Here is a 13,748-nt window from a genome sequence, read left to right on the forward strand (position 1 = left end):
AGACTTCCCTGTAGATAGGAATTCTTCTTAGAAGTCCCAATGTACCTTTTGAAAAACCACTAATCCATCTTATGCTTCTTCCCTGTCCCAAGCCTCACCACACTCCTACCTCTGCTATCTCAAAAAAAACTAGCATATATGTGGAAAGGGTAAGTGGGAAAGAATCTAATCAAGAGTAACTTCTATTTGGATATGGTTAGAGCAAAAATCAAATTGGCCATCTCCTTATCCTATTTCCTGATAATCTCTAGTCCAGAAGTTTTCTTTTTTCCTCTTTCTCTTCCCTAATTCCACACCAGCATTATAATACTCCACTACATTGGATTAGTTTACTAGTGATAAAAATAAGAAAAACATCCAGTTCAATCACTTAAAAAGTTTGGAAACACAGATAATAACACACAAAAAAGTAGCAGTATAGACTAGGCTTCAAATAAAAACTACTTAAATAAAAATTAAGAACTGAGGAATGCTAATGAGATAGATAAATGTCCATGATTTTACCTGGTGATCTGAGAAGCCAAACTGCAATCTAGGTTTTACATTAATACAAATGGTTGTTTTAGGACATCATCTATGGCAACTGCTAAAATTAAACGAACGGAGCTGAGGCCCAAATGAACAAATCATTGCTGAAAAAAACCTACACAGGGAAATTGGAAACTGGAAGGAAAACCTCTGGTATTTAATAATTCATGTGATAAGTATTAGACATTTAAAGATAAATAGATTCTATGCAGGGATTAGAAAGTTTCCCAATTCTGAATCCATAGAAAGTGGATTATACATTAACAAACAACAGTTTTTTATTATCAAGAGGTCTTCAAATAATTATTCTTTAAAAATTACCTGGACAAAAAGATGAACTAAATTTGTCAGACCACCTAGTGGAATACATAGCCTATTAACTTTTTTCATTTAACTATAGAAAAGAAAGAGTGGGAAGCTACTTACTTACACGGAAATAAACATTTGGTGACAGGGTTTTTAGCTAATGTAAATGTGAAACTTTAGAAGCATGAGTTGAAAAATGTAATAAAAGCGAAAATCAATACTCTGCCTACCGTAATTATAAATAAGTACATTTGTAATAATATCTGTGTAGAATTAGTAGACTCACAGACTTTATAAACAGAAAGAACCTTATAGATCATCTAATCTAAAGCTTATTTTACAAATTAGGAAATGAGGCCCATGAAAGTTACGAGCCTTGCCCAAGCTGATATATATAAAAGATAACTTAGAGATTAACATTTGAGCCAACATATATTGGCCCAAGTTCAATTTATTATTTTTTTGACTTGGAAAAAATAATTGAAGAGTATTTTGCTCCTGAAATAATTTAAATGAGTTCTGCCTTTACAGCATAGATTTTTTTTTTTAAGACCGATGTTTTAGGCTGGGCACGGTGGCTCACGCCTGTAATCCCAGCACTTTGGGAGGCCAAGGCGGGCGGATCACGAGGTCAGGAGATCGAGACCATCCTGGCTAACACAGTGAAACCCCGTCTCTACTAAAAATACAAAAAATTAGCCGGGAGTGGTGGCGGGCACCTGTAGTCCCAGCTACTCGGAGGCTGAGGCAGGAGAATGGTGTGAACCCAAGAGGCGGAGGTTGCAGTGAGCCGAGATCGCACCACTGCACTCCAGCCTGGGTGACACAGTGAAACTCCGTCTCAAAAAAAAAAAAGACCGATGTTTTATGTAAGTATAGTTTTATTAAAGATTGATTAGGATTTCTAAGCATTTAACTTATAGAAATGATTCTATATGTATGTCTACAAGTTATATAATTAAAAATACCTAATATAGGCCGGGTGCGGTGGCTCACACCTAATCGCAGCACTTTGGGAGGCCAAGGTGGGCGGATCACGAGGTCAGGAGATCGAGACCATCCCGGCTAACATGGTGAAACCCCGTCTCCACTAAAAATGCAAAAAACTAGCTGGTCGTGGTGGCAGCACGCACCTATAGTCCCAGCTACTCAGGAGGCTGAGGCAGGAGAATTGCTTGAACCCCGAGAGGCGGAGGTTGCAGTGAGCCGAGGTTGTGCCACTACACTCCAGCCTGGGCAACAGAGCAAGAGTCCATCTCAAAAACAAAACAAAACAAAACAAAACAAAACAATCCAAAAAAATCCTAATATAGATAGTTTAGGCCTTAAGGGAGAAAATGTGAACTCTCTCATTCAGTATAATCCATAAATATCTTAAAGCGTATTTTGCAAAAATGAGCTTCAATTCATATTTATCTTCTACAATCCAATCCTCCCAAGAAATTCTAGCCTCTAATCCCATTTTCCTCCCCAGTCTTTCATATCCAGGCTAGTCATCTCTGTCAGATCTCTACTTGCTCAATGCACGGGCAATTGTGAGAACAGGAGTCTGTCTAGACATGACAGGCACTAATATTCTCTGTGCAAGGTAGCTTTTAGCTGTGATCAGAGCAAACTGCTGGAAGACGTAGCTCATAATTTCAGAGAAGATGTATCCAAAGCATATCTGCTTTCTCAAAATGCTAGACTTTAATGAGAATTATTTAGTTACAGATGAATTAAAATCCTGTGACTATTTTTGTTCAAGATACTATAAGCAAACTTAATAGCAATTAAAAACAGTAATATTAAAGAGGCTAAGGAACAAAAAATTCTTATCTGGCAAACATTCTATTTTATGAAGTTATTAAAAGTATAACAACCTAAATTATAAATAAAAAAGAAATTCTCATTGTTTTCACTTATGTATGTAAACATCAAAATAAAACAATTCAAATAAATAAGCATTTTAAAAATAAGATTCCTAAGGTACTTAAAGCTGCTTTCACTTTTTTCTAGAAAAGAGTAAGAAAATGCAAGTGATTTTAAAAACTTTCTTTACTCAAACTACATTTCGGAGCTGACCTTGTTCCCTCCTTATTAAGCAAAATAAATTTTGACTTTCTCCTCCATGCATACAAACTTCAATAAGTCTTTAGGGATATTTATATGTATTCTATAGATTCTATGTATCTATATGTATATCTCTATTTATTCTATATGCCTCCATTACATGGTTATTTTGATAAATGGCTCCCTAGCGTAGAGCACTTAGCCTACATTTCTTTTTTTTTTTTTTTTGAGACAGGTTCTTGCTCTGTTGCCAGGCTGGATGGAGTGCAGCAGTGCGATCTCAGCTCACTGCAACCTCTGCTTCCAGGGCGCAAGTGATCCTCCTACAGGCATGCGCCACCATGCTTGGCTAATTTTTACAAAAATTTTTTGTAGAGACCTGGTCTATATTGCTCAGGCTGGTCTTGAAATCCTGGGCTCAAGTGATCCTCCTTCCTCGGGCTCCCAGAATGCTGGAATTAAAGGCATAAGCCACTGTGCCTGGCCATAGCACATTTCTATGAACATTATAGCCTGCTTTTAATTTAAAAAACAAATTTGGTGCTGCTTTAATGCAAATGTAGAATTCTGAAAATTGGCTACAATTTCCCAAATTAAAACCAATCCCTTGTAATACTAAAATCTAAGTTCATATATTAAATTCAAACTAATCTTAATATATCTAGTGTTTCCCCCCGCCCCCCACCCCAAGCCTTGCAAGCACTCTAGTGTCAGTGGCAGAGTTTCCTCCTATTTAATGCCTCTGCCTTTTACCCTAGAACTCCTTTGTTCCTATATCTTTAGCTATTGTTCTATAAATCATTCCCTCTTTTTATTCAGTATCTTTAATCTCTTCTCTAGCAGATTTCTTCTGAATGCTCAAGATTTTCTCATAAAAATACAAAACCCTCCTTCCTTTGAGCCCATATTCTCTCCTCTAACCAGTGCTTCTCTCCTTCACATCACAGTCACATATTTTATAAGTAACCATATATAATGTGAAATAAATAGTAGTCTACTTATTTGTTCCATTCACTTCTTATCCCCTACAGTCTGGCTTCTATCCCACCATTACACAGAAATTACTATGAATAGTTCACACTGCCAAATTCAATGTACACTTTTCTGTCCTCATTTTGAGTCTTGGCAGGATTTAGCAATGTTCTTTTGTGAAATGCATCCTTCTGGCTTTATATTCCAGTATGCCTCCTACTACTCTGGCTGTTCAATAAATTTCATGGGCTTCTTTCTAAGCTTGCTCTCTAAGTTTTCTCCTGTTCTCATTTTATTTGGATGTCTAAAATCCCTCACATATATTTCTGGGTAGACTGCTCTCTTTAAATAGGTTCCTTTTCCCGTAGTGCCTTTCTCTACCTTCATCCAGCCACCCAAGGAAGGGAACTAGGAGTCATTTCAGTCTCTGCCCTCTCATTCATTCCCCACATCCAAATATACATTGTGTCCTATAGTTTCTACCTCTAAAGTCTCTCTCAAATTTATTCCTTGCTCTGCAGTAGCACTGCTGTTGTGTTAGTGCATGCTTCATCATTCACATTAATTATGCTGATGCTTCCTATAGCGGGTCTCCTTGCTTCTGCCACAGCCTACTACAATTTACCCTCTGCCTTACCACCAGAATGATCTTTCTAAAAGGCACTTTTGTCATTTCCCCACTTTAGGTCCTGCAAAAGTTCCATGCAGATTCAGGATAAAAGCTCATATTTCTTGGCAGAGCACAGGACCTTGATTTTCTGGATCTTCTCCAGCCTTATCTCCTGCCACTCCCTACAGGCAGGCATCTTATCATCCAACCATATGGAGTTGTTTACAGTTCTCTATATACATACTTCATCACAGGATAACATCATGAGGGAAATTCAAAGACTGGAAGACAGAAAGCTGTGATATCAAATCACTTCTAAAAACACTATTTACTCTTCTCCTACATCCATGGTTAATTTTCTTTCCTTCCTTCAGTTCCCACACCATATGGTTGGTGCTGTATTATTTGAAAGGGAAAGAGAATACACTAGGGCTGACAGATAAATAAGCTTTCAAAATAGGTATTGAAAGTGAACTGTGAGATAATAACCAACGAAACATAAACTATGTGAAATCCAGATATTATAAATTCTGCCATTTTTGAAAATAGTAGAAACACTAAAAATTAAGATTGGATTAAGGCGCTGCTCTCAGAAACCATCTTCTTTTTCCTGGAAATGCATTTTTATATGTCAAAATAAAAATGGAATTAAGGTAAATAATGGTGGGGAAAAAAAGTGAATTTTTCTGTGGGAAAGACAAAGATGAGGGGCTACTGCTTTTTGTATTGCTTTCAAAATACTGGCTGGGAGGTTCTGATATCTCCTTTTAAAAAAGTATAATAGAGGGACATATGCAGAGACTATTAGGAAATAGCTATAATAATGAAGCTTAAATTTTTAAATTTATTTAACTTAGTGATTTGATCAATTTCTAATACTCAAATACTTATAAGGCAACATTCTCCATATGTGAAAGAGAAAACAAAAATTACCATTAAGTATTACTTACATTCCAAATCGCAATGTTCCAGAAACATACGTTTGCCAGTGTGCACAATAGAACATAAATGTCCCAGCAAAACAACAAAAAAACATCCAATCAGGGTTTGTCCCCAGCTGCACTGCAATACAAGTTCCAAGAACCACAAAAACTGCAGAAGAAAGATCACAATGAAAACCAAATCATATGAATAGCAAACAACTGAGCTGGAAATGATTTTAGATGAGACAAAAAGATATGCTGTAAATGCACAATCTTCTCTCAGTTATCTATTGTAACAGAAAAGTAGGATATAATCTGTTACATAATCTCTTACCCCATAATTTCAATCTCTCTCTTTTTTTTTTTTTTTTTTTTTTTTTTTTACCAAATCACTTAATGGAAGCAAAGTTCTTGAAGGCAACTAAAATACTTCAACATTTCTTCGAGTATTTTCCTGACTTAGAGACACTAGTACTAATGATGAGCAAATCATTACAAGGCAGACAGCCAAAAAAGAAAAACAAAGAGGCTATATAATCCCCAGATGGACCGACTTACTTGCTTCAGATTGATAACTGTCTTTTTTTTTTTTAAACAGATATTGCTATGGGTGACATACATAGAAAAAGACTTTCTATAAAAGTCTAGACCTCAAACTACAATGCAAAAATGACTGCAATTTAAAATAAATAATAGGGAGCCTGCCATCCTGCCATCCTGCAGTCAGCTGGTTGTTGCCTTTCAAGACAGCCAACTACCACTTATTCAACAGAAGTTTTGAGTATTTCTTGATTTGACTCTTAAAAAATTATATGAGCTTAGTTGCTTCTCCTCCTCTACTAAATAAGCTGCTGTTGGGATACAATAAAGCAATGATTTTGATATGCACCTATACTTGTAAATCTGGATTCAAGAGGTAAAACTATAAGGGGTTTTTGTTTGTTTCTTTTTAAATATTTTAAGTGCCATGCCAAACAAGAAAATAATTGAGAAACTAAATAAAACAAAAATAAAAGAGGGGAGGGATGAGTTCCTGTCAGAAACACTAGTCAAAACACTGTCATTTAGATTTTAAGTATCTTTTTCCCCTCTAAAAACATAATAAACTACTATTTTAAAAACTTGCAAAACAGTGCAAATAAAGAGATATCACTTATAATCGAAACAGAGTAACTCAGTTGTTGCTAGCACTGTAGTTTCTTTTAAAAATTGTATATGAGGTATAAAACATGCCATATATATAAATGATTACTATAGTTAAGCAAATTAACCTATCCATCATGTCCCATAGTTACCTTTTTTCTCCTGTGGTAAAAGCACCTAAAATGTACTCTCTTAGCAAATTTCCAGTACACAATGCAATATTAACGATACTCCTAATTTGTCATAGTCTTTCTCTGAGCTTATGACGTAGTTATAATCCAAGTCCATTAACATAATTCTGAATGTCTACATAACATTCATTTAAATATATGAAGACCACAAATTACCTAACTAGTCTCCCACCACTGTACTCTCATTTAGTTCATAAGAGTTTTGATGATGACAATTATGCCCCAAGCTTTTAAAAACAAAAGATGCCAAAACAATATTTGGGGCTAAAAATAACAAGCAGAAAGTAATTTCTAAATTTCCTAACACTACCAATAATGAACAAATATTAACTAGGTTCATAGTCTTTTGAGAAATACTAAAACTTAATACAAAATTACTTATTCTCATGACTAAACATGTATTCTAACACTGCTTAGCACATTGGTTTAATCATTGTTAATAATCAATAACATTAAAAAAATCAACAATACCTGTTGATAGTGAATCACAACCATGATCAAAAAGTTCTCCCAGAGGAGAACTACTATTGGTTCTTCTTGCCTGTTTCCCATCAATAGCATCCAAAGACTGGTAAATGAAAAGGCCACAGGCACAAGCAATATATGCCCACAGAGGTGCCTGTGAAATAAAATAAGAAAGGCAAGAGTATTCAGAAACACAGTTACCATGTTTGACTAACATATTTTTACCTGCAGGTTGGAAAGCTAGTTGGAAGCTATGGGAGAGAAGATCCAAGTGCTACATGATGAAGAACTCACTGAAACAATTAGAATTGTAAAAGAATTAAATTTCCTGCTTTTAGAGGTGTTCAAGCAGATGCTAGGTAACAACTTATGAGGGAAATTACAAAAATCCCAAGAGATTGGACTAGGTGTCTTCCATAAGATTCTTCTCAATGTTTAGATTAGAAGGGTCAATTATTGAATTTTTTCCAAAATCGTATCCTTCAAAATGTTTGCAGGTATCACATGAAAAATTCCACGCTAACCTCATATGGGAAACACTGGGTTAAACACTAAACAATGTTAAACGGATTTCTTTACTACAGGACTTCTTCTAGTCCTTAATATTGCTAATACATCCTGTGAATATTCAAGAGGGGGGCATAATGTGCTGCCATTTTCCAAATTTATTTGAGTTTGTAACATTTTTAAACATCTCTTCAATGGGCCATAAAATAACACTAGGAAATGATATCCAGTGCATAGAGTGTTCAGAATACTATTTTTCAAATCCACAGTCACATTTTCAAGGAATAGCTTCTCTTTTCCCAAACAGAAATTGAACTGCTGGTATTGAATTAATTAATTAATTAATTTATTTGAGATGGAGTCTTGCTCTGTCACCCAGGCTGGGAGTGCAGTGGTGCAGTCTTGGCTTACTGCAACCTCTGCCTCCTGGCTTCAAGAGATTCTCCTGCTTCACCCTCCCTAGTAGCTGGATTATAGGCATGTACCATGAGGCCTGGCTAATTTTTTATTTTATTTTATTTTATTTAGTAGAGACAAGGTTTTGCCATGTTGGTCAGGCTGGTCTCAAACTCTTGACCTCAAGTGATCCGCCCACCTCGGCCTCCCAAAGTGTTGGGATTACAGGCGTGAGCCAACACACCCGGCCTGGTATTAAATTTAAATATATATTCAAAAAGAAGAGGTCTTATATGATTTATCCTTAAGAATGTGGAAGAGTATATTGTATCACTTTTCATTATTTTCCCCTTCCCAGGCTATAAAATATTTTTTATAATCACAAGGTAGTTTATTGTATATTGGTTATCAAGTTACACTGTGAATATTAAACACTCAGAGATGCAAATAACATTCAGTATATTCTGTACTGCAAAGGAGTTTCTCTCTGATAGAGATCTATTTAGTACCAGTTATTAAAAGGTAAGGATCTTTTCATAAACCTTTTTTGAGTTCCGTTTTTTAAGACACTGAGATTATCCAAAGGAGCTAGCACATACCTCCACTAAGCCAGAGTTATAAACCCTAAAAGCAATAAATATGATTATGGAACCATACTTTACATGCAAGCACACTGAACTGAGTAATTAATCCTGTATGACTAAGAACTCTGTCTTCTGGACTTTGGGTCTACTCCTTCTTGCTCCTAAAGGAATCCAGTAACTCTCTAGAGCTGCGCTATCTTGTACAGCAGCCATCAGTCATCTGTGACTGTTTGAAATTAAATAAAATTAAAAATTCAGTTCCTCAGTTACACTAGGTATATTTTGAATGCTCAATAGCCATATGTAGCTATGGCTACTATATTAAACCTCACAGACATAGAACATGCCCATCATCATAGAAAATTCTGCTGAATACCTCTGCTTTAGGGGACAAGAAATCTAGGAGTTTCTTGGGGCCCAAGCTTAAGATTTTAATGGGGTAAAATGTTGCTCTGGAACAAAGATAACTAGTATATACACAATCCTAGGAAATAGTAAAATAACAATCACAGACATAAAAAGTTTTCTTGACTTTGGATTTTCCTTTCTTCCTGTGAATCTGCACAATGATACACTAATATTTATATACTTCTTCCTTGTTCACATTATTTTATACTTCTCAGAGGTATTTTAAGAAGAAACCCTAATTCAGGAATAAATATGATCCCTGTTGCCGTAAGACCCTGGGGGAGATACTGAATGAATGAAGCAACTCATGCATCATTCAGAACTCATTATGTCCTGATAAGTGTATGGGAAAGAATTGACATAAACAAATAATCTTATCACAATGTAGCAATTAACCAACTTGTAAAATCTTGCAGAGATGTTATGTGAGTCAACTCAGGTAAAAAATTCCAAGAAACATATGGTTTTACTAAACTTTTGAAACAGAACTGAAGATTTTACATACATACAAACATATACACATGCTAGTACAAGAGTAATTTTTTTCTTTTTCTGGGAGGATACATCAAAAAAACTATTAAATGTTACCTCACTTTCAGCACTGGACAGATCACCTAAATTAAGTTTGTCCAAGCTGTGGCACGTGGGCTGCATGCAGCCAAGGACAGCTTTGAATGCAGCCCAACATCAATTTGTAAACTTTCTTAAAACATTATAAGATTTTTTTTTTTTCCCGCTCATCAGCTATCGTTAGTGTTTTATGTGTGGCCCAAGACAATTCTTCTTCCAATGTGGTTCAGGGAAGCCAAAAGATTAGACACCCCTGATTTAAACAGAAAACCAACAAAGTAACACTGAACTTACACTGCACTATAGACCAAATGGACCCAACAGACATTTACAGAACATTTCATTCCATAGCTGCAGAATACACATTCTTCTCTTCAGCACATGAAACATTCTCCAGGACAAACCATGTGTGAGGCTACAAAACAAGTTTCAACAAATTTTTAAATATTTGTGTTGGGGTCATTTCAGGTATCTTCTGAGACTACAATGGAATAAAACTAGAAATCAATAACAAGAGGAACTTTGCAAACTGTACAAATACATGAAAATTAACCAACATGCTCCTGAATGACCAATGAATCTATGAAGAAATTAAGAAGTAAACCATTTTTTGAGAAAAAAATAAAAACAGAAGCACAAAATACCAAAACTACAAGATACAGCAAAAGAAGTACTAAGAGGAAAGAATAAAGCAAAATAAATGCCCACATCCGAAAAGTAGAAAGATTTCAAATAAACAACATAATAATGCACCTCAAAGAACCAGAAAAGCAAGAACAAATCAAATCCGAAATTAGAAGAAATAAAGATCAGAGCTAAATGAAGTAGAATATATATATATGTGCACACATGTGTGCATATATGTACATGAATATCTGGCCAGGCATGGTGGCTCATGCCTGTAATCCCAGCACTTTGGGAGGCCAAGGCGGGCAGATCACCTGAGGTCGGGAGTTTGAGACCAGCATGGTCAACATGATGAAACCCCATCTCTACTAAAAACACAAAATTAGCCGGGTATGGTGGCGCACGCCTGTAATTCCAGCTACTTGGGAGGCTGAGGCAGGAGAATCGCCTCCCAGGTGAGGCGGAGGTTGCAGTGAGCCAAGATCACGCCATTGCACTCCAGCCCGGGTAATAAAAGCAAAGCTCCATCTCAAAAAAAACCCCCCAAAACGTGAATATATATATCATATATATGTATATATACATATATGACACACGGCATGTGTCATATATATGTTGTGTGTATACACACACATACACACACACAAATGATAAAATGAAAAGTTGGTTTTTTGAAAAGAAATAAGATTGACCAACCATTAGCTATGATTAACGAAGAAACAAAGAGAGAATACTCAAATAAATAAAATCAGACACAAAAAAAGAGGCATTACAACTGATACCATAGAAATATAAAAGATCACTAGAGATTGTCATGAACAACTATATGCCAACAAACTGGAAAACCTAGACGAAGTAGATACACTTTTAGACACGTATAACCTATAAAGATTGAACCAAAAGAAATAGAAAACCTTAACAGACTAATAACAAATAACAAGATAGAATAAATATTAAAAAGTTTTCCAACAAAGAAAAACCCAGGACACCAAATGCCTTTACTGCTGAATTCTACCAAACTTTAAAAGAACTAAACCAATTCTTCTGAAACCATTCCAAAATACTGGAGAGAAAATTCTTCCTAATTCATTCTACGAAACCAGCATTACCCTGACATCAAAACCAGACAAGGATGCAATAAAAGAAGAAAACTACAAGCCAGTATTACTGATGAACACAGATACAAAAATCCTCAAGAAACTACTAGCAAACCAAATCCAATGGCGCATTAAAAAGATTATTCAACATGATGAAGGAGGATTTAACTCAGGGATGCAAGGATGGTCCAACACATGCAAATCAATAAATGTGACACATCACATCAACAGAACGAAGAACTAAGATCCTATGATCATCTCAATAGGCTCAGAAAAAGCATTTGATAAAATTCAACATCTCTTCAAGATAAAACGTCACCACAAATTATGCATACAAGAAACATACCTCAACACAACAAGGACCATATATGACATACCAACAGCTAACATCATACCGAACGGGGAAATGGTCAAAGCTTTTCCTCTAAGAACTAGAACAAGACAAGGATGCCCACTTTCTGCACTCAACATAGTACTGGAAGTCCCAGCCAGAGTAATTAAACAAAAGAAAGAAACAAAGGGCATTCACATTAGAAAAGAGGAAGTCAAAACTGTCCCTCTTTGCAGAGGATATGAACTTATATATGGGAAAACTTAAAGACTGCATCAAAAAACGCATAGAACTATTAAATTCAGTAAAGATGCAAGATACAAAATCAACATACAAAAATCAGTAGCATTTCCATACACCAATAACAAACTAGCTGGAAAAAAATCAAGAAGGCAACCCCATTAACAACAGCTAAATAAAATAAAATAAAATAAAATAAAATAAAATAAAATACTTGGGAATAAATTTAACCAAGGAGTTGAAAGATCTCTACAATGAAAACTACGAAGCACTGATAAAAGAAACTGAGGAGGACATACACACAAAATGAAAAGTCATCCCATGTCCATGAATATTGTCAAAATGGCAATACTACCCAAAGCAATCTACAGATTCAATGCAATCCCTATCAAAATACCAATGACATTCTTCACAGAAATAGAAAAAAAATCCTAAAATGTGTATGGAATCACAAAAACCTGAGAATAACCAAAGCAATCTAGAGCAAAAAGAACAAAGCTGGAGGCATCACACTACCTGACTTCAAAATACACTAAAAAGCTATAGTAACCAAAACAGCATGGTATTGGTGTATAAAAGAACATACAGACCCAAAGAAATGAGAACCCAGAAATAAATCTATGTATTTACAGCCAACTGATTTTTGACAAAGATGCCAGGAACACAGAGTGGGGAAAGGATAAATAAATGGTGCTGGGAAAATTGAATATCCACATGCAGAAAAATGAAACTAGACCCCTATCTCTCACTATATTCAAAAATCAACTCAAATGGATTAAAGACTTATAAATGTAAGACCTAGTAGTATAAAACTACTAGAAAAAACACAGGGGAAATGCTTCAGTACATTGGTCTAGGCAAAGATTTTATGGCTAAGATCTCAAAAGCACAGGCAAGAAAAACTAAAGTAGAGAGAGCAGGGCGCAGTGGCTCACACCTGTAATCCAAGCACTCTGGTAGGCTGAGGCAGGTGGATTATCTGAGGTCAGGCTGACCAACCCCATCTCTACTGAAAATACAAAATTATCCAGGTATGGCGGTGTATGCCTGTAATCCCAGCTACTTGGGAGGTTGAGGCAGGAGAATCACTTGAACCTGGGAGGCGGAGGTTGCAGTGAGCTGAGATCATTGCACTCCAGCCTGGGCAACAAGTGTGAAACTCTGTCTCAAAAACAAAAACAAAACCAAAACCTAAAGTAGACAAATGAGACTATAACAAACTAAAAAGCTTCTCCGTATCAATCAATAGAGTGAAGAGTGAACCTGTGGAACGGGAATAAGTATTTGCAAATTATACATCTGGCAAGGGATATTATCTAGAATATACAAACAACTCAACAGCTAAAAAGCGACTCATCCAATCAAAAAATGAGCAAATGATCTGAACAGATATTTCTCAAAAAAGACATATAAATGCCAACAAATATAAAGAAAAAATGCTCAACATCATTAATCATCAGGGAACTCCAAATCAAAACTTCGATGAGATATTATCTTACCCCAGTTACAAAGATTATTATAAAAAGACAAAATTAACAGATGCTGGTAAGGATGCAGAGAAAAGGGAGCTCTTTCTAATACACTGATGGCAAGAATGTAAATTAATGGAGCCACTATGGAAAACAGTATGGAGATTTTTCAAGAAACTAAGAATTACCATATGATCCAGCAATCCTACTACTGGGTATTGATCCAAAGGAAGGGTAATCAGGATATCAAAGAGATAACTGTACCCCCATGTTTATTACAGCACTATTTACAATAACCAATATATAGAATCAACTTAAACATCTATTAA

General features: G+C 35.6%; 1 protein-coding gene across 2 annotated transcripts in view; it reads right to left on the reverse strand.

Annotated features, from left to right (window-relative positions):
- The window catches only part of CEPT1 (choline/ethanolamine phosphotransferase 1), a 46,520-nt gene that overhangs the window by 18,350 nt on the left and 14,422 nt on the right, over positions 1–13,748 (reverse strand). For both annotated transcript variants that reach the window (XM_030824853.1, XM_030824852.1), the window contains exons 3-4: positions 7,197–7,344; positions 5,419–5,560 (exon numbers count right to left, since the gene is read on the reverse strand). In XM_030824853.1, coding sequence (XP_030680713.1) covers positions 5,419–5,560; positions 7,197–7,344 — 290 coding nt within the window. The remainder of the gene's footprint in view (positions 1–5,418; positions 5,561–7,196; positions 7,345–13,748) is intronic.

This window comes from Nomascus leucogenys, chromosome 12 (assembly GCF_006542625.1).
Source record: "Nomascus leucogenys isolate Asia chromosome 12, Asia_NLE_v1, whole genome shotgun sequence".
Lineage (NCBI taxonomy): Eukaryota > Metazoa > Chordata > Mammalia > Primates > Hylobatidae > Nomascus > Nomascus leucogenys.